Source organism: Cynocephalus volans, chromosome 1 (genome assembly GCF_027409185.1).
Source record: "Cynocephalus volans isolate mCynVol1 chromosome 1, mCynVol1.pri, whole genome shotgun sequence".
Lineage (NCBI taxonomy): Eukaryota > Metazoa > Chordata > Mammalia > Dermoptera > Cynocephalidae > Cynocephalus > Cynocephalus volans.
The window spans coordinates 211,907,288-211,931,360 of NC_084460.1; the positions used below are offsets into that span (position 1 = coordinate 211,907,288).

At 35.1% G+C, this 24,073-nt stretch overlaps 1 protein-coding gene across 1 annotated transcript in view; it reads right to left on the bottom strand.

Moving 5' to 3' along the window:
• LRP1B (LDL receptor related protein 1B) overlaps window positions 1-24,073 on the bottom strand; it is a 1,457,254-nt gene that overhangs the window by 1,134,796 nt on the left and 298,385 nt on the right. The window contains exon 3 of the mRNA XM_063085362.1: window positions 15,444-15,581. Within this exon, the coding sequence (XP_062941432.1) occupies window positions 15,444-15,581 (138 nt within the window). The remainder of the gene's footprint in view (window positions 1-15,443; window positions 15,582-24,073) is intronic.

Here is a 24,073-nt window from a genome sequence, read left to right on the forward strand (position 1 = left end):
AAGAAGTTTGGGGGTGTATTTGTTTGGTTGAATATCAGTTGTCTTAGGAAGGCAAAGCAAAACAAAATAAGAAAGAAAATTTACCATCAGAAAGAGAATAAGAACAATTTAATATGACTTAGCATATTGAATATGGCTTAGCAGTCCCAATAGCAAATGAAACAACAAAAACCACGTATACACAGTGACAAACCACATAGTTAAAAATAAATGATAAAGTAGGGTTGGCTGATCAAAGATGTGAAATAGCAAAAATTTCAAAATTCAGATAAGTTTTTATCATGTCTCAAGTGTAAGCCTAAATTTGAAGGCATAAAAATGAGAATGTAAAAGCTAAAAAAAAAAAAAAAAAACAGGAGAGACGTAGTGGGGAAGGAATGAAAGGGGAGAGGAAAAGAGAAGGAAATGGTGAGAAGAAGAAAAATGGGAGAAAATGGGAGAAAATGGGAAAAAGGGATCAAGAGAGATGGCTACATTAGTCTCTTTATTCCATAACCACATTAATCTGGCTTTCTTCAGACAGAAGTCGGTCCTTACTGGGTCCCCTGCAACTATCCTCTGTGGTCATTGATCCAAGTATCTGGAAACTCTTCACTACAGCACAGCATTACTTTTCTCTTACACTTCTCAGGTGTATTAAATGTTTTTATTTATTTATATAATTTTATATCTGGAAGGAATCTTAGTGATTTTATCCAAACATATCCTTTTACTGGTGTCTAACCCACAGAGCTAATTAATGACCAACTCTCTCCTTTAGACTTCCAGTTTATCAAACATAGTAAGACTGCAGCACATACCTGCTGAGTGGCTAACTGCTTGATTGATTGCTCTATTAAAACATGTGTAGCATAAACTGCTAGTTGCTACCAAATATTCATTATCTCCTTCTCCCAAATCTGATTTTATTGAAGGGATGTTTACCCATTTGAAAAACTACGTCTCCCAGCCTTTCATGCAAATAAAGTTGGTTGTCTGTTAAAATTCTTGTCAATGGGATAAAGGCAGATATTGTTTCATTAGTCTTCTGGAAAACTCCCTAAGAAGGGGATGCCTTGTGTATAAGAGATATTTTATTATTTTCCCTTCCTCCTGGAATGTGTATATGCTGTTTGGAACTGCAGTGGCCATTTTTTGACCACTAGGCAACCTTGAAGATGGAAGGTAAGTGACAAGGACAGCAGAATAAAAATAGAGAAGGAGACGGGGACATGGACCACATCATGTAATCACCTTAACCTGTCAAGAAATGGCTAGTTCTGGACATTTTTTTACATGAGAGAAAAATAAACCTGTATCCTTTTTACCAGTCTTTTTAAGATCTCTGTTATTCTCAAATGCAATCCCTAACTGAGGTGACATGGGTGAGCAAGGCAATGTTCAGGAGTAAAAACATATGTAAAGAGAAATGATAGCAGTCAGAAGCTATGACAGGCAGTTACAGTGGGCAGTAGTCAGACACTTAATAAACTGTGTCTGGGTTAGCTGGGAGGGGTGGTTTATAACTTTAGAGGATTTTAAAATTTTAAGGCTATCCGGAGAAGTGCAAGAAAAACATGATTAAGCTACAAGAATATAAGATCTGTTGGAGGGAAAAGGCTAAAAACTGAGAGGGCATGGAGAATTTTATAATATAAAATGCAAGTACTTGTGCATGGTACAAATTGTTGATCATTGACTACATTACCAAAAAGATTATTACAATTTCTCTCTCTGGAGGCCTTCCAAATAGAGTAGATAGCAATCTGTCTAGGTGAATCGGGGTTCAGTCCAGCCCAAAGGCAGATGGATGGACTGGATGACCTCTGAAAGTCCCTTCTGGCCCTATTATCCTACAATTCTGTTTCACACAGAAAGAAAGTTACTGCAGCTTCTTTATTTGTAGTTATGTCATCAAGGAAAACTTTGTTTCCCTTCTGTATATTGCAGATATTTCTGGTAAATAAGAAACAAAACAGAAAGCAGCAAATCACTGTAGGCAAAATGCAGGAGTGAATCTCCCTGACAAAGAGCACATGGTTTTGTTTGAGGCCAATGATTCCAGCGTACAGGGTAGCACAAGCTTCTCTCGTAAGTCACTCTGAAAAACAGTCCATGCACTTTTATACTTTACCACTCTCATGGTTTTCTTTGTGTTTGTCATCCCTGCCCAGGTGCTCAAGTGACTAGTGTAGGAGTTAAATATATTTCTTTAGGTGTTTCCAATTTATTAGTTGAATAAGACATATACATAAGATGAAAAAAAATGAATTAAACCAAGGCACATTTGCATTAGAAAGCTCAGCTCAAAAGGTAAATTATACTGTTTTTAGGCAAGATTACTAGGATTTGACCCCAAACATATTTCTCTCAGTTCTGCTACCTCTGCTTTGTGTAATGAGTTTATATCCATAGGATACAAACTTGATTCACTGACAAGAAACTGAGGTCATTTGACTGTCAGTAGGACATAGCAGTCTATGCAAGAGCATGACTAGTTGAAACCTAACCTTACACTGCTTTTAAAAAAAGAAACAAGTGAAACAAAATGAGGTGAAAGGCATAAAATGGTAAGTAAATTTTCAATTCTCTGAATAATCATTTCAATTGAATATCCAATAGATAAAGGCTAAAAAAAATATAATAAAAGACACATACCTCTATATTTCTATATACAATAAATTTTATGTTTAATTTTATATGTGATACTTAGAGATAAATCTATATAAGTTATTTAGAATAAAGGGCATTTTATACCTATTAATATTTCTCTCCAAACTTCTTTAAACCACTAAAGTGATATTTAATTAACCTAACTAAAAATGACACAATTCAGGTTCTTAGTGTTTCTGCTCTGAGATTATCGTCGAGTTCTCTGAGCTATTTATTGAACTGTATAGATTTTTTTTCTTGGCACTCGCTAGTTTTGTACCTGTACTATGAATGAGAACACACCACAGGTTTCAGCTAATGGAACTAGAGTGCTCTTTAGGGCTTGTCCTTCCCATTTTCCTTTCAGCTGACACTCAGGCTTTGGCTCACAGGCACACTGAAATAGTCCAGAAGCTCAGTGAACAGAATGATCTCACTTTGGCTGCCACCTTATGGTTTTCACAACCACAGTGGGTTATCTGGAGCGGTTCTACAATCTCTTGTGGCATATACAGGTCAATCATCTGATTTCATGTTTTTCTTAATCAGAAGCCTAATGGGAAGCTAGAACACAAATTCTCAGATAGTATGAATACATCTGGGTGGTTTTCTGTCCTTCAAAAAATTTAATCTTTAACAAAGAGTTTCTTGTGTCTAAACTCAAATATGCAATTATATTCTGAAAGTTTGGGGAAACTTAAAATACACATGCATATATCCCTATATCTTCCACAAGAATGAAAAAGTGTTTGATTTGATTCTGAGGGGACTGACCATGGTGAGCTCAGAAGTCACCAGTCTCACCAATATTTTGTTTTTCTGAATATCACTTAATACATTGAGATATTCAGTTACAAACATGTCCTAGTTTGTTCAGCTGCTGTAACAAAATACCAGAGGCTCTGTAGCTTAAACAACAGAAATTATGTCTCACAGTTCTGGAGACTGCGAAGTCCAAAATCAAGGTACTGACAGATTTGGTGTCCAGTGAGGGCCTACTTCCTGGTTCTTAGAACAGTGTCTTCTGGCTATGTCTTCAGGTAGTGGAAGGGGTAAAAGACCTCCCTTAGACCTATTGTATAAAGGTGCTAATCCCATTCATGAGGACTCTGCCTTCAAGACTTAATCATCTCCCAAAAGATCCCACTTCCTCATCACCTTGGTGATTAGGTTTCACATATGAATTTTGAGGGACATACATTTAGACCATAGCATATGACATAAATACACAGGTGATTCAGTGGAATATGGTTTACCATATAAGTGATAATAAGGGATCAGAGAAAAGGTTGCAGAAATTGATATTTTTTTCTGCAATTTTGAACAGATTAGAAATTCAGAATTGGAAACACTGGCTGAAAGGTGTCTCTTGAGAGCTTCCTCTATAGAATCTATAAGATTTACTAGAATTCCAGATTGGACTCAAGTTGTCTCAAATCTTCTAAGTATTTTTGGTTAATTCTCATAGGAATGGCATTATGCTTTTTTGTCCCCTTCAATTTAATCTTTCTCCATTGAATGATTTTGAGAAGTCTCTAATTATTCCTTCCAGAGACCATAACAAAAGTTGAATTTCTAAAGTATTTTTTTAAAACTTCCTATTGTTACTAGTGCAGATCTACTTTAAAGAGTTAAAAAGAACTTCATTTCCTTTCCACATCCCTCACCAAATGAAAGCACTAATTTTTCTTGAGATAAAGCTAATAGGAAGAACGAGACATTGAATTTTGCAAGCTGGTTATACAGCTTTGTAAAATAAGGCAAGTCATAACTAAAGCCAAAATGTTTCATTATTTTAGTTATTATTTTAGTTATACTAAGTTTCCATCTATATTGTCAGAGCTAGGGCTCAGACCCTGCAAAGCCATTGTACAGACTGGATCACCAGACCCCTCACATGCAGGTCCATGCTAGGTAATAGGGAAAGATTCCAGGAGCTGTTGGCAGATGACATGAGCGCAGTCCTCCGCAGCAGCAACTTACAGGTCCAGCAGTGGCAGTGGCCTTGCAGAGGGTCCCAGGGGCACTAGCAGCTGCAGCCTCCAGCAGCAGTAGTGGCCTCTCCATGCCCCTCCATGGGGGGGGGGCATCCCAGGGATGGGAGGCACTGTGGATCAGAGCCAGTCATCCATATACACACGTCCATAACCCAGGACACCTGGGTGTACATGTGCTATTACACTAGATGATAACCAAGGAACACCTGAGTGCATATGCCTATTTACATCAAATGCTCGGCAAGATTCTCAATATCTGAGGGGCCCTGACCATTTTTCCTATATTTTCCCAATAATCCACCCCTTCAGGATTCCTCACTGTACAATCTACACATTCAGAATCTTCCACGATGTTCCCTTAGCGAGAATAACTGACCTTGCATTCACATATCCTATTCCATCCCAACTGTCCCAAAAGTCTTTAGCTCGTTCTAGCACCAACTCAATAGTCCAAAGTCCAAAGTCTCATCTGAGACCAAAGGCAAAACTCCTTTCAGCTGTGTACCTGCAAAAAAATCAAAAACGAATTTATCTACTTCCAAAATACAGTGGCACAGACATTGGGTACACATTCCTATTCCAAAAGGGTAGGAATAGACAAGAAAGAAAAACAGCCTTCAAATCCGAAACCCATACAGGGCAAACATTAAGCACACTGGGGCACCTAGATCCCAAAAGCATTGGGCAACCTTGCTCCTACAGCTCTGCCAGGTGCAGCCCATTGAGCTGCCCTGGTGCCTACGGCTTTTCCAGGCTGTCCTTGCACACTGCCAGCAGCCCCATGGTTCTAGGCTCCTGGCGGCAGTCCTGCCATCCTGGCTCCACTAGACATTTCCTCAGTGGGGGTTCTCTGTGGGGGCTCTGACCCTACTTTTTCTTCTCCACATTGATCCATAGGTGACTTCGAGTGGCTCCACCCCTGCAGCAGATCTCGCCTGAGTTCCCAGGCTTTTCCATACATCTTCTGAAATCTAGGTGGAGGATGCCACACCTCCACTGCTCTCACATATTGCTGGCCTGCAAACTTAACACAATGTGAATGCCACCAAGGTTTTCAGCTTTTTTTTTGTTTTGGGAGGTGCTAAGGCAGTATAGCTCCAGCCAGAGTGGCTGGGATGCAGGGAGCAGTTGCTGAGGGCAATGACACCTCAGGTCTACCCTCCAGGACAACTCAGTCCTTCTAGGATGGGAGGGGCACCCTCCCAAACTTCTCAAATGCCTCTAGGGCATTTTTCCCCATTGTCTTGGCTCTTAGTGTCTGGCTGCCTCAACTCCAAGATAATGTCTTTAGCAAACATTTTATCTGCTTCCCCTTGCGATTTTCTCCTTCTTTTGAATTACCTCAATCAGCTCTGCTTCCACTGGCTATTCACTCAGTCTCAGGCAGTTTTTTGCAGTGTTCTCCCACAGTTCAAATAACTTCATTTTCCCAGACCATCAAGTGGCTGCCCTGCCCCTGGGCACATCCGCGGCCATTCTGCAGCTGCTGCCTCAGAGACAGGCACGTAGTAATGGAGACTAAGTTTCCCACCTTTTCACCAGGTGAAAACATACTTGAAATTTTGCAGTGGCACCCATCCTCGGGTCATCTGCCGATCTGCATGTGGCATTCTTTTCTCGGTTTTACGGCACCCGGCCAGCCATCAGGTTTAAGTGGCACCCTCCAAGCCATTTGCCTTGGGACAAACGCGACATGCGTTTACTACATTATCTCCCAGAGCACGTTACACCATCCACCCCTAGGTCCCATAGCTGCAGTAACCAGGGGCTCTCCCTGTTGCTGCTACTTTGTTTCCCCAAGCCAACCTATTCAACCTGGGTATATAGGACATAGGCAGTGAACTGGATCACCTGTTGGTTGCCCACCAGTCAGCCCGGTCCCACAGGCTGCTCATGCTTCACTTTGGTGAGCAGGTCACTCCAGGAGACACACAGTCCCCCCTAACTCACCACCAGGTTTGTCATATGTCTTTGGTGCTGGAAGCAAGGATGACCTCTCACTGTACTTCAGCCTGCAGGGCATGCATCTGCACTTCCAGTCAGTCTGCTTTCTGCTGCAAGTCTCAAAACCCTGCCACTTTGTGGGGTTTCTGATCCACGTTGGCTCACAGTGCAGCAAGAAACAGCCAGACCCGACTCAACAGGAATGCGGCCACCGGGCACCACATACTCAAGGGTAGCCACATTTCCTCCCCCTCCCAAGGGGTTTCCTGCTTCTTTACCTGCTGGTCATCCCATAATGACTAATCAAATTGCTGGGCTCCTTTACCTGCCCATAATCCTGCCAGTACTATGCCAATTGTAAAGTAACACAAGTCATAATTAAAGCCAAAATGTTTAGTTATTACTTTAGTTATACTAAGTTTCCATTTATATTGTCAGAACTAGGGCTCAGACCTTGCAGAGTCATTGTACAGACGGGGTCACTAGACCCCTCACACACCAGGCTGGATCACCAGACCCCTCACACATAGGTCCCTGCTAAGTAACTGGGAAAGATTTCAGGAGCTGTTGGCAGATGACATGAGGTCAGTCCTCAGCTTCCTCAGCGGCAGCAGCTTACAGGTCTGGTAGCTTACAGGTCCAGCAGTGGCCTCACAAAGGGTCCCAGGGGCACTAGCAGCAGCAGCCTCCAGCAGCAGTAGTGGCCTCTCCATGCCCCTTCACGGGGAGGGGCATCCCAGGGATGGGAGGCGCAGTGGATCAGAGCCAGTCATCCATATACTTAAGTCCATAACCCAGGACACCTGGGTGCACATGCGCACTTACACTAGATGATGACCAAGGAACACCTGAGTGCATACGCCTATTTACATCAAATGCTCGGCAAGATTCTGAACATCTAAGGGGCCCTGGCAATTTTTCCTATATTTTCCCAACAAGCTTTTAGCTTGTTGTTCACTCAGCATATTTTTTTTTTTCTGTTAAATCAATTAATAAAACTGACAGGAGATATATAGTTAGCTCAAAGATGTCTTTCAGTTGATTTTCTATAAGCCATCTTGCTGCTTTGAGAAAGGGTCAGGAAGGATGCTGAAGCATGACCATTTTGTGCACCTCCCTAAGCTGACATGTTAAGGCCCAGTAGTCAAAACTGGCAAACAAAAACTCAACGTCACAGTGCTTCAATCTTGTTCTCAGATTGATTCTCTGTGTGACTCCTGGGGATGCCATTCAACCTCAGCTAGACCTGCTTTAATTTTTTGCTTTTTTAAATATCAAACTGCTTGCTTCAAAAACCAAATAATGAATCATAAGGGATTTTGCCTCACACTTAAAGCTGAGTAGAGAGCGGTGTTTGTTATAATTTGTATTTTTAAATAATATTGAAACAGTCATATATTTTCCAAAGTTAAGTGACAAGAGAGCAAAACTAAAGTCATCTAACAAGACAGTATTTTAGTACTTTGCTAAATATGAAATTTTGATTGCTTGAAGTAGTAAATATTGATAACACCAAAGTCCAGGGTTTGATCCCTATACTACCCAGACACCAAAAAAAAGAAAAAAAGAAAGAAAGAAAGAAAGAAAAGAAGGTAAATACACTTCCAAATTCTTAATATTCATATGAAAAGGAATTCAATGGCTCCCCATGTTGTCTATTTTGACACATGCACTACATCCAAGTGACACATTAAAGAATAAAACTTAACATGCCTTGATTCAGAAGCTAGTCAATATGAAGGGGCAAATGACTGCTTAGCTCAAACTTTTATGATTATAATAATGAACATTACCTTCTGAGAATAAATTTGCATAGCCTACTACATATATGCAACAATTTTAGCCTGCATATGCTTAATAATAAAACTATATATATATATATATATATAAAACACCCCTATAATACTATTGAGAATATATTCTAGTACAATTTTTCACTCTCTTGCTTTTTACAGTTTTATCCAATACATATTAAGTGGGGAGTACTGAATCCTTATTCTAAAGTAACTTATCTAGGTTTATTACTAAGTGTTTTTTCAGCTTCAAACTCAACTCTGTCTACACAGGACCCCAGGCTTCAACCTTACCGAAGAACTTAGAGCCCTCTTGAGCATACAACTCTTTCTCCTGCACTTGTGCCCTTGTACATGTAGTTCCCTATTTTTGGACTGTTGTTCCTTTCTTCATTCGCCTACTCATCTGTTAGAGTGAGATGAATATCAACTATCAGCTCTCTCGGGATATTTTCCTGCATTTCCTCAAGCAGAATTGTATATTCCTCATATTATTCTTCCTCAGTAATTTTTACCTATCTCCATTATGATGTGTGAGTTTCATGAAAGCAGAAAATACAATTTTTTGTATCTCCAGTGCTTAGGCAAATGTCTAGAATACTTCCAGTGCTCAAAAACAGTTTACTGAAGTTAATGAATGAATTGAATATAGGGAAATTTTTTCTGTGTTTCTATTGCATATTTAAGAATTCATTTTGGCCTCATATCCATTATTATTTCCTACATTCTTTGTTTTCCATCATCAAGGAGAGGGGAGTAAATGAAAGATCTAAATAAACATTGATTCCAAGGGCTTATGAATATTAATTACCAATTTTAAATGTGGTGAACTATTAGCAACCTGACTTCCCTGGCTTTTTGTGCTTTCACATAAACTTTCTATCTAAGAGGCTGGTATTTTTTGGAAATAGCCATATTAGGAGTTGTTTGCCCCAAGGAGTAAAGCTCCATATCAAAGCAATCGCTATTTGTTCTACTACAGATATTAGGTGGAAAAACAGAATAAACATTCTATTGGGATGGGAATAGAAGACCCACATTTTTGGTTTGCATCTATTTAAAATAAAAATTTACTGAAAATGGAGTGCAATTCAGCAACAATCGAAGGTGGATAATACAAGAGGATTCTCACCACAGAAAAGATTGGGTCAAGAAAGATCGATAAAATATCTGTATAACTTGGTTTGAAACCACTATTTTAAAAGAGAGACAGATATAGAATCAAATAACATTTTAATAAGGTATATCTCCTTTTTAAGTTAATGTCTTCTATGTTTGATTGTTTTTATGCTACTAGTAGACCTATTAACCATTTTTTTTTACTATTTACAGAACGTTGTTGTTTCCATAGCTATTCTTGAAATAATTCTGTTTGGGGCCAGAAAACATAAATTTAGTACAATATTAACATTAACCAAAAATGTAAATCTGCTTTACATGGATTAACTTCCAATCAACAATAAACTACTTTAAATTATTCTTTTGAAAGCTGAGCTACAATATAGAGTCAAATTAGTCCTCCTTCCTCAAGAAGTATTCACTTAGCTATTTAGCTGTCTCTAGAAGTCAACACATATTCAAATAGTTAAAACTTGAACTCCAAGTCTTTTTAGCAGGATTAGGTTAGTGATTACACCTGATAAATCAGTGTTAAGAAGCCAGATATCTGTGCAAAATATATTTCTAAATAAACAGAATTTATAAAACTAAGATTCTTAAAAATGAATATACATACCTATATACATACATACATGTGTATGTATGTGTATATATGTATATGCACAAACATACATACATATATATTTAGAACAGTCTTCAATAAATGCACAATCTTAATTCGCATAAATGTCATTTGTTAATAGATGCAATATCTGCACTACTAGCCTTTCAAAAGGACGATATACCTTAGAAGATCTATTCTTTCAGAAATTTTTGCTTTGCTTCTGGGAAGCATTAAATTTAGCTTTGAAATCAACTAGTGCTGTGGGTCATAGCCTTTCACTAAACTATATTACTTAACCTAATCGCTTTGAGAGAAAATGGTTACACCTGGGATAGATTTGAGACTTTCGATCACCTTAGCAGAACTCAACACAAAGAAAATATAGCAGGATCTACTCCTAAGTTGCTGAAGCTTTACTAATCAAAAGTGGTCTGAGTACACAAACCCAGTTTTTCCTAGATAATTCCACTTTGTTTCTTAGCTCTAGGCTTACTGATGTTTCAAGTCACTCAAGCACACGCTGGTGAAGTTTCCTCCCTGTGCTTTAAGTTTTATTTTGCTGACATATACACTTTCTATAACATTGCTTGCAATTACACCTCTTCTCTATAACTTTGTTTTTGGATTCCGCATGCTGACATTTCCCTCTCTAGCATGATTTTAATTTATAAAAATATTGGCAATATTTTTCAATGGAACTTTTAAAATGAGATTAGGACAAGATCCATTGATGGAATAAAGTAAAATTAAAAACAACAAAAAGTACTCCAAATTTATTTGTCTTCTTCACCAGCTTCACCAACATTTTTCCTCCCTTCCTTTTTTCTTTCTTTTCTTCCATTCTAATAGCTGTGAGCTAATCTTATACCACTCTGAAATCTGTGTTAGAATGACTAATAAAGAACAGCACAAAATAAATGTTTGCTTTCTAGAAGACTAAAAAATGGAGTCCTGAATATTTGAGCTCAGAATTAGCTTCTAGGTTAATTCCATTTTACAAAATTTGAAATATATATGAGATTTAAGCATGAAGTTTTAAGGATTACTAATATTTTCATGGTAAGTCATTACAGATAATCAAGACTATCATATACGTTGGTCCATTTTGAGAAAACCTCTAAATTATAAATCGCCCCCAGAATTTTTTAGCACTTTCTCATAAGACATTAGTTTTATTGATATAAATAAAAAAGAAAATAACAGCTATATAAAATTTTAAATATCACCAGTTGGTATCTAAAATAAATACATTAGAATTACTGACCATAGATTGTGGGTGCATAGAGAAAAATGTAACTGTGCATACTAGGAAAGTTATATTTTAACTAGCAAGTAACATAATCAAATGGAATTTTAAAAAAATTACTATGAATTATTTCAAGGAGTTAGGTGATGTATAAGAGAATCTTATTCTTTCTTTGATACCTGGTAAAATATAGCAATTAAATATATACTCAGAATTACACAGGAACAGGTTCAGAATAGAGAAGCAAGAAATCCGAAAAGACAAGTATGTATGTTTATGTATGTACATTTGTGTGTTATGGGGTAAGCTTTTCTTATGTCAGAGAGTTGCATTCCTATCAGTTTTAGAAAACTCATCACATACTTTTTCTCCTTAGACTTAAAAGGACATTGAGATGTTCATGGGAAAACAATCATATAGATTATGTAATCACTCTTTCTAGTGATACAGAAGATGGAATCCCTTTTTGTAATGACACTAAGAGTTTCCATGTATTTTCTAACAGAGTAAGAGCAGATAGTGCTACAGAGTCTGTCATTTCATTGCACATAATAATTACAACTTTGCACCTCAAATGTAATCTAACTAGGGTTGTGAATAAAGATGGCTTCTCCTGCTATACCCACTTTAGAGGCTAACATAATGAATTATCTTAAGAATGTCACATTTTAAAATAGAGTTTTGATTTTTATAGATAGAGTCAAATTTGTTCACTTCTTCCAGCATTCTTTCTACAGTTGTGTGCATTTCTGTGAAAATATACTGGATCGAGAAGCCTTGTATTTTATAGAATGTGTTTTCATTGCTCATGCAATTTAGATAGTGTGATATTACCACCCATATAAAATACTGTGTAAGAAGAAATGAAATTTTCAAAAAATACAATGATTTTGAAAGTTGTTATTATAAAACTTTTACAAGCATATTCCTATATATAAGTATACCCATATACAAAAATTCATTTTTCTTTCTTCAAATGGAGCCAAATTATGGATATTAAAAAATTGGTGCTATGGAAAATCATTAATAATAGTTATCTTTTTATTATCTTAACTAGGAAAAAATGATTTTTCTAGGAACCATTCAGAAAATAATTCAATTGATACAAAAGCATTCCCAACATCAGAATTTTGCCTCAAAATGTTGAACTTTCCTCCTTATTAATTTTCATAAAGTATACAAATATATCACCAAATGCACTTTAGACCCTTTATTAGAAAAAAGAAAACATACCCATCTTTAAATCATGTCTTAGGCTTCAAATATAATTGCTTAAATTAGAGTATGTGCTTAGAACACAACAAAAAGTAAGCAATATAAGGAGTGATTTAGACAGAATTGTTCTGCAAAGGAAAAGCATTTTCAAAAAGCGATGCAATGTTTGAATTAATCTGGCTTCTTTATTATACTCGTATGTCTATAGTGGATGAAAAAGTCCTTTAGAAACTTGACAGGGCTGGAGTCTAATTAACTCTTCAGAAAACATTTTTCCATTATGTGTGGCCAAAAATTAAGGGGAAGGTTAAGGGTTGGAAAGTAGACTCAGTTCCCATGATGTACAAGTACTTTTGCCTGCAACCAGTCACCTTTTCTCATTTAAACACAAACCATGTACATGTGGCAAGCCTAGTGTTGTCCCCCAAATTTGGTTTTTGTCCATATTTTCTACCAGATCAAGCAGGTAAGCACACTTCTGCATTTCTTTTGTCAATGAAGAAATATTTTATTAAAGCACTGACTGGAATGACTGTATCTTTTCAGTCACTTGATCCTAATGTTCTAAGTAGTATACAAGTTCAGAGAATCAGGTGACACATTTTCTACTAAGTTAAGTAGCAGGCAGAAATACAATTATACTTCTTGTTATTTCTAAGTCCACCATAGGTCATAATGAATAGTTATTTAGTCCTTTTAAAACAATTTGGTGAAATCTAGAAACATTTAAAATGTGAGAGTGGTACAATCAACCTCCTGTTGGCAAGTAAGAAAAGAAAAAAGGAACAAAAGAAAAAGAAAAAGGGAAAAAGGTTGTCACATGTAATAAAAATACAAAACTTGGAACAGTTAGATAATTGAATTAGAACACGAAAAAAAAGTGGAGCATAACAACTATACACTCTAAATCTATCTCATTCTGAAGTATATGCTGATCTTTTCAAGAATCAAGATAAATTTAACAGCATTTTATTTTCATTCAAATCGTTTATAATTTTTATTTTAATCCCATTTTGCTATTAACATATATCCTCATCTATGAGATTGCAAACTCTAAGTTTTACTACAAAAGTAAGCTATATTTTCATACTATCCATAGCACTGAAATATGTTTAAGCTATTCAAATTTGTGCAATTGCCTCTTAAGAAGTATTTGGCAATGTGATGATTTTGTTCCTTTAAAAAGCTAAGTCACACATATTTATCTGAAAATTCTTGAAAAAAATGTGTTAAGAAAAAAAAATGTAATAAGAAGCCTGAATTATATTGAAGTAGATAGAATTAGGCTCCAGAATATACAATTAATTTCTGAAAAAAAAATTCAACTCTCTAACTGCTATAACTTTATAATTCAGTATCTTACTTTCTATTAATATCATTCTTTTTAATATGTAATTATATAAAAGAATATGTCACAAAGCCTTTAAATAAAAATAAAATCTATTATTCATTATCATTACACATGTATTTCATAACTGAAAATCTGCTGACTCTTTCTGTGACCTTCTCAGAGTTCAAGGCCAAGAAAGGAAACTCAAGATAAAGAAGGAATGTGCTGAAAACCCTTAACTCTCCAGTCAGAATCTGTCCACAGAGTTAGAGTGATAGAACATCCCTTTAGAAAGAGAGAAAATACCTAGTGACCCAGCTGATTTCAGCAACCTACCTATGGCCTCTCAACATCCTCACCTCTTCAGATTATCTTTCTGAGATTTATTCTTTTCCTAACATATCTCTTGTCTTGAATCCAGTTAACTTCATCCCAGAACTGGGAACCTGTCAGCTTGCAAGCCTTATTGGGCCTCCAGACTGGTTTTGTTTGATCTGCACTTTGTTAACTGTAAAATGTCTTTTAAAATAGTAGCTGACTTTGAATGCTTTAAACACATACAGATATGCATCTCCTCCTGAAAAACTGGAAGTTTTGATCACCTGAGACCTTTTCCCACATGGCAGCATAAGTTTGTGTAAATCTGTCCAGACAGCAGACATGTATCACTAGTTTTCTACAGTCTCTTCTATTTATCATCTTGCTGACCCCCAAATCAAATACAGGTTTCTATTGATATTTTAGTTTCAGTATCCTTTGTGTTATACCTAATCTGTGAGAATTTCAGTTAGAGACTTCTGGTTCAGTTGTTTCTTCCCTGGCTAGAAATTGCAGCCTGATTTACTTGACTGATGCCTTGATTATGTTCCCAAATCTGGGTCCTTACTTTATTTCTTGACTTTTTCCTATGCTCTTATATCTCTTTGTTTCATTCCCCTCACTCCACCCTCAGTTTTATGAGAATGTGCCAGTTCCAATGAACTTTTTATTAATTTTTAGATTTTAATCATTACTTTATATTAATCATATCATTAATATACGGGTAAATCTTCACCACTGTAGAATTTAGATGTTGATTTTTAAAAAGACAGAAAATTACAAAAAACTTAATAGTATAACATCATAGAAGTGATATTAAGGAACAAATTTCCATGAATATATTCTACTAAAATATTTGGTTGCAGAAATGTTCCTTCAGATACTCTTTGGTTAAACAAAGGTTCAGAGGAACAAGCTTGTAACACTTTCTGATATCAATCTACTATGACAAAAATTTCTCATTCGTCCTTTGCTCAAAAGTATTCTTTTATAGAAAACATATAATTGTTTAAGAGCTGAAGTTCAAAGTCCCAATGCATGTGTGTTTTTTCTAACTGTGTTTTTGATAAAACACAACAGTTACAGCTTTGAAATGCAGATTGAGTGTCTGGCAGTAAAATTCATGCTTTCTCAATATCTGATGTGGTTATGGTTAAAAGAAAAGGCAGCTTGCAGGTTCTCTTTGAACTTTCATTACTGTGCAAAATTTAATATTTCATTTGCATTGTTCCACAAATGGACTCACCCCGGCAATGTACTCCTTCATCATATCCGTCTGAGCAATCCATTACACCATTGCACAACTGAGATAAATGAACACATTTGTTGGCACCAAGGCAAGCGATGTGATTCAAGGGGCACTTGATTTCTACCTCTTCAGGACCTGAAAAAAAGGTAAAAAGGAAGAGAATGATGTGTGTTAGCTTCACTTTTTTAATAGTAAAACTATTAAGCACAAGAGTATACTAGCATTAATTTATACAAAAAAAACTATAGAAAATACTACCAGAGAGTGGCTCTAATTCTCAGAGACATTAAAATTAGCCTATGTGGTTAAACACCTAATTTTAAAAAACTGCATAGACAATAAAATGTGCCTTTTTTTCTAATGTTACATTGAAAACACAAATATTGTTTTTAACCATTAAAATAGCATGAATTGAAAATCTGAGTGTTAGTTTGAGTTACTGTTTTATGTCTTATCCTTGGATAAGTTGGGCAAGGTACTTAAACTTGAACCTGAATTTCCACAACTGTGAAATACGAATAATTGTAATTTTTTGGCAGGATTCTTGTTAAAAATATATCTGGTAACATGAAGAAAAAGGTGTTAGTGGAACTTAAATGAAATTGTGTCAATCTAAAAGTTATTTTGTTTTTTATCTTTTATTTAAGAATATAAAGAACAGCTAGCTATACACTTATTTATTAATTGTTTTGTTTTAAAAAACTTTTACTGAGCAGCTATAATGCAATAGACTTTGCTAAAGACTAAAGAGGTGATGATACACAGGGCATACTCATTGAGTTTACCCACTGGTGATAACTACGTTGTATAATCACCCTTTTAGTTTTTAAAGACTTTCTTAAATCACAAGGTAGACTTTTCTCAAAGTTAAACAATTGCAAATCTTCATCAAAAATCCAAATTGTATGTTGTTATCTCTGAATTCTATTTGCTATTTCCCAAATCCTACCCACACTTCTACAGGTACTTTCCAAATTCCCAATATGATTCTTAGTCCTATACAGCTCTCCCTAATCCAAAGTGTAGTAACACCAATTTGACTACAATCATGTATTAATCTGACACTGATTATTGCAACAGTCTAGACTCTCTAGTCAGACACACTTAGGTTTTAATCACAGTTCTGTCAATACTTTGGGACATTAATTTATTTAATCAACTAAGCATTAGTTTTCTCGTCTATAAAATGGGACTATCAACTGAGCCTACTTTGCAGAGTTCATGTGAATATCAGAAGTTACTGACTGCAAAGCACTGAGCACTGTGAGATGCAGGCTCAAAGTAGGAGTTGAACTTGTGTTAGTTACATAAATAAATGCAGCATAGTAGAATGGTTAAAAGACTCTGGAGCCAGATTCTTGGGTCCAAATCCTGGCCCCACCACTTACAAGAATAGCTTGGGCAAGTCATGTACTATCTCTGTACTTCACAGGGTTGTGGGGAGGATTATATCAAAATCTCTTAGCTTACTGCCTGGCAAGCACTAAATAAGTGTTTGCTGTTATCATAGTTAAGTGAAGAATGTTCGAAGAAGGTGAATTGCCTTTTGGTAAATACTAATATCTCATAACTTTCTTTTCTATTGCAAGCCCCCAAAGAAACACACAGCTCAAAAATCTTATATTTTACTTAAACTATTTAGTTGAGGCAAAATAATAATAATAATGCAAAGTCCAATCTAACATATTCTAGGATATGCAAAATTATGAGAATTATGTAAGATAGTGACGTGATCGAATTAGAAAACAAAGAAAAAGAAAACGAAAATATTACATGGGCAAAAAAAAAAACCCACAAAAAACTGGAGTTGCAAAAAATAAAATATATATTTTGAAATGCCTTGTCAAATTATAGGTATAAGTGATTTTGCTTGATGCTAAAACAGCTTTCTCTCAACCTTTTGTTGTAGGGGATGTAAACAAATTTTTATCATGTAGCTTCGCAATCTAAGGCTACTAATTTTGTCAAACACCTGTCACCCAAAATGCATAACTCATTTTACTGTAACATGTGTCTGTAACTTGAGTATAAATATTTCTAAAAATATTAATTTATTTTCATATACATGTATATATGTGCATATGTATATATGATAAAAGTACAAATACACAGACTTAAATCCAAAGTACAGGAATAAAAGTAAGTGAAACTCTTATTGAGAGTTTCTAGCTATTTAATCTTATACAAGATTAATATAAATTCATTTAAAAATAAAATTTAAAAAATAAATTAATTTTGAAAAGCTGTAAAGTTCTATGACCAATAGACATAAAGTAGCTCTTTTTAAAATTAATTGTCTGATTCTTAAAAATTTAAAAACATGAATTCTTGCACAAATATTAAACTAGTGTTTAGGCCAGGTATATTTAGACCTCTCTGTAAAAATTTTAAAAATAACTCACAGAAAGAACACTTCACAAATCTGAGAGATCTTAGACATTTTATAGTTAGAAGCCAAAAATGACTCAGCTATTCTTACAAACAGCAAGACTTTTTAAAAAGTGATACATGTGTCGGCACAAATAAAAGTATGATTGTTCATATTTAAGATTGTCAGGTAACTAATGAATATGATAGTAGGAGTGAAATACACATCTGCGAGCCAGAAGAAAGACTCAGTTACTTACAAATTTTGATGAAACAGAAAAAATCTTTGGATTTCTCAAAGGCGATATATTAAACAATTAGATAACTCCCAGTGGTAACATATAGGGACAAGTGAAGGTAGTTTGGGAGAACTAAAGAGTTCCTTGGTTTCTTTATAGAGTAGCCACTATAGTCTTCCACATCTTTGATGTACTCTCATCTTAATTTCCATTACTAATGGGTAACCTATAAGACAGCTGGACAATAGTTAGATAGACTGCGTATTAACCAGTCCTTCCCAAATTTTCATATCAAAGCCCTTTAAGACAATAATACTATTTGTAAGGTTCACTAAGTAAATAACAGATTATTTGTAGAGGTTACCCCAGGACTTGGGAATTAGCCTTAAAATTGAGGGAATTGATATCTCAATCCCCTTTGACCAGTGCTAGGATACTTCAGTTGATAACTTTGCTGTAACCAGTATTTTGTTGCTCTTGCTGGAAAATGGAGATAGGGACAGGGCAGTTGAGAAATAGCAATACCTGCCTCAACTGAAATTCTACCAGAAGTCGGGAAACTTGGGTATTTAGTGAACTGTTCCTCTGGGGAATAATCCATCCTTGATTCCCAGTGATCATTAGTGCAGTGAAAGTGTGTCTATCCTAGAAGGAGGTTCCTTTAGTCCATGGTGTAAATGGATAGGGGAGCCAATCTGATCCCCGCTTTTACCCATCTACCTGTGCGACAAGGAAAAGCATGTGGTAATGCAGGCTCTGTGAACTCCTGAGAATAAGTTAATGTTGCATTAAATGATTCATCTCATGGAGACTTTTAAGAATTTAAAACATTTCACAACCAAAGACCATGAACTGGATACAGCAAGAAGCATGGTTGGAGACTCTCTGATATACCTGGCATTACCTCTTTAGTTGCTGAATCATGAGGAAAGGGAACTGGGATAGGGACTGGAATAATAAGGTAGCATGTGAGGAATTTCAAAATAGCACGAAGTTGCTTCAAATTTTTAACAAGTATGCTAGTCCTAGTGAGAATACCACCTCACCTTTCAGTAATGCACATTCAGAAAACTTTTCTAGTCTCCCAAATCTAATTTTAGATTAGATTTGACCTAAGCAAGACAGTAAAATTTAAAATATAATGACTAAAAAAGAAAAACTCCATCATTAGGGGGATGTAAATTATATCAACAGAGGAGAACAGTATTCACACTTTTAAATTATTTATAGGCCTTACCCAATTAGTTGAAATAGGCTTCATTTTTCAAACTAAATCTCATTTTACAAACAAGCTTTCTAGATAAAGCAAGAAAAATGGGATTCATCTGTATCCTTTTGAACGTTTAAATTATTTTTAAAATATAGAGTAAATATCTTACTCTATTTAGTAATAAGGTGTAATAAAATACATAAGCCTAATCAAATATATTTTCTGATTAAAGATAATTGAGATAGTGCATTTTGGGAGGAAGAGGAGATTTTTCTTCTACTTTAATGGCAGATACAGTTAAATACCTGCACTCGTTATATCAGCATGTCTCAGCAGACACAGCATCACACCTCTCTCAAAGTTAACCTCTCCACCTTACGCCGTATCTTATCCCACTTTTTGGGTCTTGTCCTGATAAGTACCACCTCCTGGTTGTATTTGCCATGTATAATCTTTCCAATGGTTCTAAGTCCTTTGCCTGCAATCTCATTCCATTTTCTTAAGCTGTACACAAGAATAAAGTCACTTTAAGCAGCATCCTTTTTTTCCTAATTTACTGTTAAACTTCTTCAAAATATAGACTGCACCTGTTGCATTCCCATTCCCTTCTCGCATCAGCCTCTGCTTCCAGCATTCTGCTGAACCGGTTCTCTGCAAAGTCTCTGTGGTCCTGCTCACGGGGTAGCCAGAGGCATAGAAAGTCCTTCAAAGTCCTGGCTCTCTCTTAGATACTTTGTCCACCATTCTTTTTCATGACTCACACTCTAGTCACAATATTATTGTATTTGTGTTGTTGTTTGTTACACCATTCCACGGACATACTTGTAGTTGAATGCATTTCACAAATGCTCTTTTATAAATTTCCCTCCATCTTCTGCCTGGGAAGCACGCTATCATTCTTTAACAGTATAATGTCATCGCATTTCCTGCAAAGCTTTTCTGACTTCCCCAAACTCTGTGGCCCGTTATAAATTTGTCCATGATTATTGTTTTTAAGCATTTTTCTTCAACATAATAGCTGATATCAGTGATTATTTCTCATCCTTCTCCATAACACAAATACCTAGCACACTGCCTGACACAGAATAAGTGTTCAATATACTTGTTTAAATATGTGCTGTACGAATCACAGTACATTTAAACTCCTGGTTTATTTCTATTTCCCTCTGACATGCTAGAAGTTACCTTTTTCCACTACCAATGTATTCTCAAACCAGGTTCTATCAATATCACTTCCACCCTATGACTACTCCCAAAATTGCAATGGTTCACAATTGTTGTCTACAACAAAACTAAACTCCTTTGCCTGATTCCATCATCTAACTGAAACTTAATTATCATTGTTTACAACTAACTTTCAGTACTTAAACTCTACTTCATTCAGTGTCATTTTTCACCTCCCTAAAATACACTAAATTAATTCCCATTTCTGGATTTTCTTTATGCAATACTGTCATCAAAAAGTAAATCTCTTTTTTCTTTGCCCATCAAAACCCTTCAAGGTCAAACTCAAAATCTGGCCTCTCCACATAAAGTTTTCTTTGTGAAAACAGCATAACATAGTAGAAAGCATGTGAGATTTAGATACCAAACCCTTGATTTTGAGTTTTTAACTGCTATTTACTAATTGTGTAAACTTTAATAAATTACTTAACCTTACTGAGACTCTTCTTTCACATTTGGCAAATGGAGATAATAGTATATCTCACATGATTGTCATAAGGAGCAAATAAAATCATTGCTGGGATACAATAAGCCAATGGGAGTTTTTTGTGAATGTCATTGCTCCCACTTTGTTCTATGAAGTTGTACAGACATTGATTGTATCACATTCTATTTTTTTCTATAGAGTCTATGAAATGTATCATATATGCAGTTTAGCATATATTTCTTCATGCTGAAGGCCATTCATTTATTTATTTATTTTTTCCTCTTTCACTTTACAATATTGGAGAGAAAAATGTAGGAATAAAAATACATTGATTACTAGTTGATACAAAACTGAGTAAAAAATAATTTGGTATAGAAAGCTGCCACCAAAAAGCAAAAAACTTCTTTAAAATTCAGAAATTTAAAATTATGCAGTTCAGGATTTTATCTGATTATACCTATTTATATACAAAATTGAGATTGATTGTATTTTGAAGAATTATTTGAAACTTAATTTTCAGTAAAACCTACTACTGATTAAAAAAATACTGAGGAATATAAGGACTACTTCTATAGTAGTAAGGAATATAAGGACTACTTCTATAGTAGTAAGGAATATAAGGACTACTTCTATTGATAGGCTACCTTACAATGTTTAGCTTTTGAAAGTTTAATACTGTGAAAATTTTCTCTGAATTATAGATTCTATGATTTCTAAGAATTTCTGACAAGTATCTTTAAAATTAACTTTAAAATTAGAATTATTTTTTAAAAAATTTTTAGTATCATATAACTAAGTTATATATTAATATTTCTGGAGTACCATTAAACTGATTGCAAGTGCTTAATCATTTCTATCTATTTGTGGGGTTTTTTCCTCCATTTAAAAAGGAATGCTTTTTACACACAGTCAGATCTAGTTTTCTGGAAATATTATAGACAGACTATCATCTTTAGTATTTTAAGGAGAAAAGGTCATTCCTGTCCAACTAAGCAAGTGGAAATATTGCATTATAATTTCTATTATAATATTTGCAGCTGAGAAATCAAAATAGTTACAGCAATCTAGGCCCCTTATATAAACTGTAAGGAGTGTGAATGACATTATTTACTCTATGATGTTTGGCAAAATTAGTATATAATGTGGAAATATTTAATATACTTCTTAATATTAAACATAACGCTGGATAACATAATATTTTTAGAGAAGAAATAAAACTTTCCTATAACTGTGTTTAGTTCATCAGATTTTACTCTTATTTTTGAACACAATTTACTTTGGCATGTGAGCTACTTTAACCAATAAACTGATATTTTAATTTCAGTGGAAAAAATAAAAGAAATTTATAGTGTTTCAAATAAAATTAAAATTGGATTTATGAGCTTCAACTTCTAAATAAAAATTAGAATTAATTGGTACCATTTGTTAGTGTAATCTGTATGATTACACTTGTGGACACAGGAATATGAAGGAGAACCTCCAAAGATTCATGTGCACTCAATCTAATAGTAACTCACTTGAAACAAATAATTTCTGTGTAAAATAGGCTCCAGTAATGACTTTTGTGTTTACATATTTCAAATGGATGTTGTGAAGATTCAAGAACTGGGAGAGACATAAAAGTGATTGATTGTGCCCAGCTGCACTACCCTTAAGCCATCTCTGATGTCTGTCTTATTTTTTAAAGCCCTGGTGGAGAAGATTTTGCAGCTTTGATAACTTGTTTCAGGATTTCAAAGTTCTTTCTCTTTTGTGCTTACTCACTAGATGTCTCAGTCTAGGAAAATTTCTTGCATCTAACATACAGAGCTTTATTTACATATTTAATATAAGAAAAGCATGCCTAGTCACCCAAAGAATATTCTGCCATATTAAAACAATTCTGTATGACTCGGTAGAGTGCGGTGCTGATAAAACAATTCTGTATGACCAAAGTAACTATTGTGTCTACTATTATAAATATGAATAAATGGATTCCTAGTTCAGGATCTTTTATGAAAGACTTCTGGATCACATCAGGAAACATCATGTTAAAACTGAGAGCCCCATATCTGTGGGGGGGGGGGTTCTGCTAACTTTAGTGATTTCTATCAGTTTAATTGACTGTTGGCATCTGAATCCAAAAAATATAGATTAAGTCATAACTTTTCAGTCCACCAAAACTGTAAACCCTTAGAATACAGATGAAATTGGCAACTGAAAAATATTGTATGAACATAGCCAAAGTATTCTTGTCATTAAGTATAGCTTTAGAAATAAGAAATTTATCAGTCCTATGGATTGTCTTGCTTTTTGACCTTCTATTCCAAGGGCAAATAAAAAAATAAATGAAATCACTGTTTTATGAGTGATTGTCACCACATCCTCACCATTCATTAAACCCAGTACTAATAGAGGGAACTCAGCCTGCATAATTAAAAAATCAGTGCTTATTTAGGTTTTTTAAATGCTTCCTTATTTCTCTCTATGCATTTTTCACATGTTCCTGGATTGCTGGATTACCCCACACACTCTTTGTTAAAAGCTACAGAAATTCCTTCCCACCCCTACTTCCTTCTTCCACCTAGGTTAAAATGTACTGTAGTTTTTTTTTAAAAAAAACCAACATTTAGAGTCCTGTTCTTTGAGTGCCACTTTAATAAACTAGGTTCTAAGGTTCTGTCTCTCTCAGGTAATGTATCTGTATTAAACAGGATTCTTATAGAAACAAGGCACTAACCCTAAAGATTGGAATTACAGGCTTTCTGCAAAAATAAGAAAAGTACTTATGTTTGAGAGGATGATTTGTTCATTAAAATTTGTATCACACTTATTGGGTTGCAATTTTATTGATTCATAAAATTGGCTCTCAATTCTCTTTTTAAATGCATGAGAACATATTTAATCAATGAATCAGAAAGAAGATGCCCTTCTATCTTTGATTTTCAGAAATCGTACTGATTTCAAAAAGCAAAACACGTGTTCCAGCCATTGTTTAAAATTCTCCTGTGAGAAAAAGATTTACCCAATTTGCAGATAAAATAACTAAAGAAGCAGAAGATGAAATGTTCCATTTGGGAGTATCTTTCTTCTGAAATACAGAATAGAAGATAAGTGTTTCCTCTCTAGAACTAATGCTTTTTCCTCTTGTTATCTGGGGTTACTTTACCTACTGTAACTG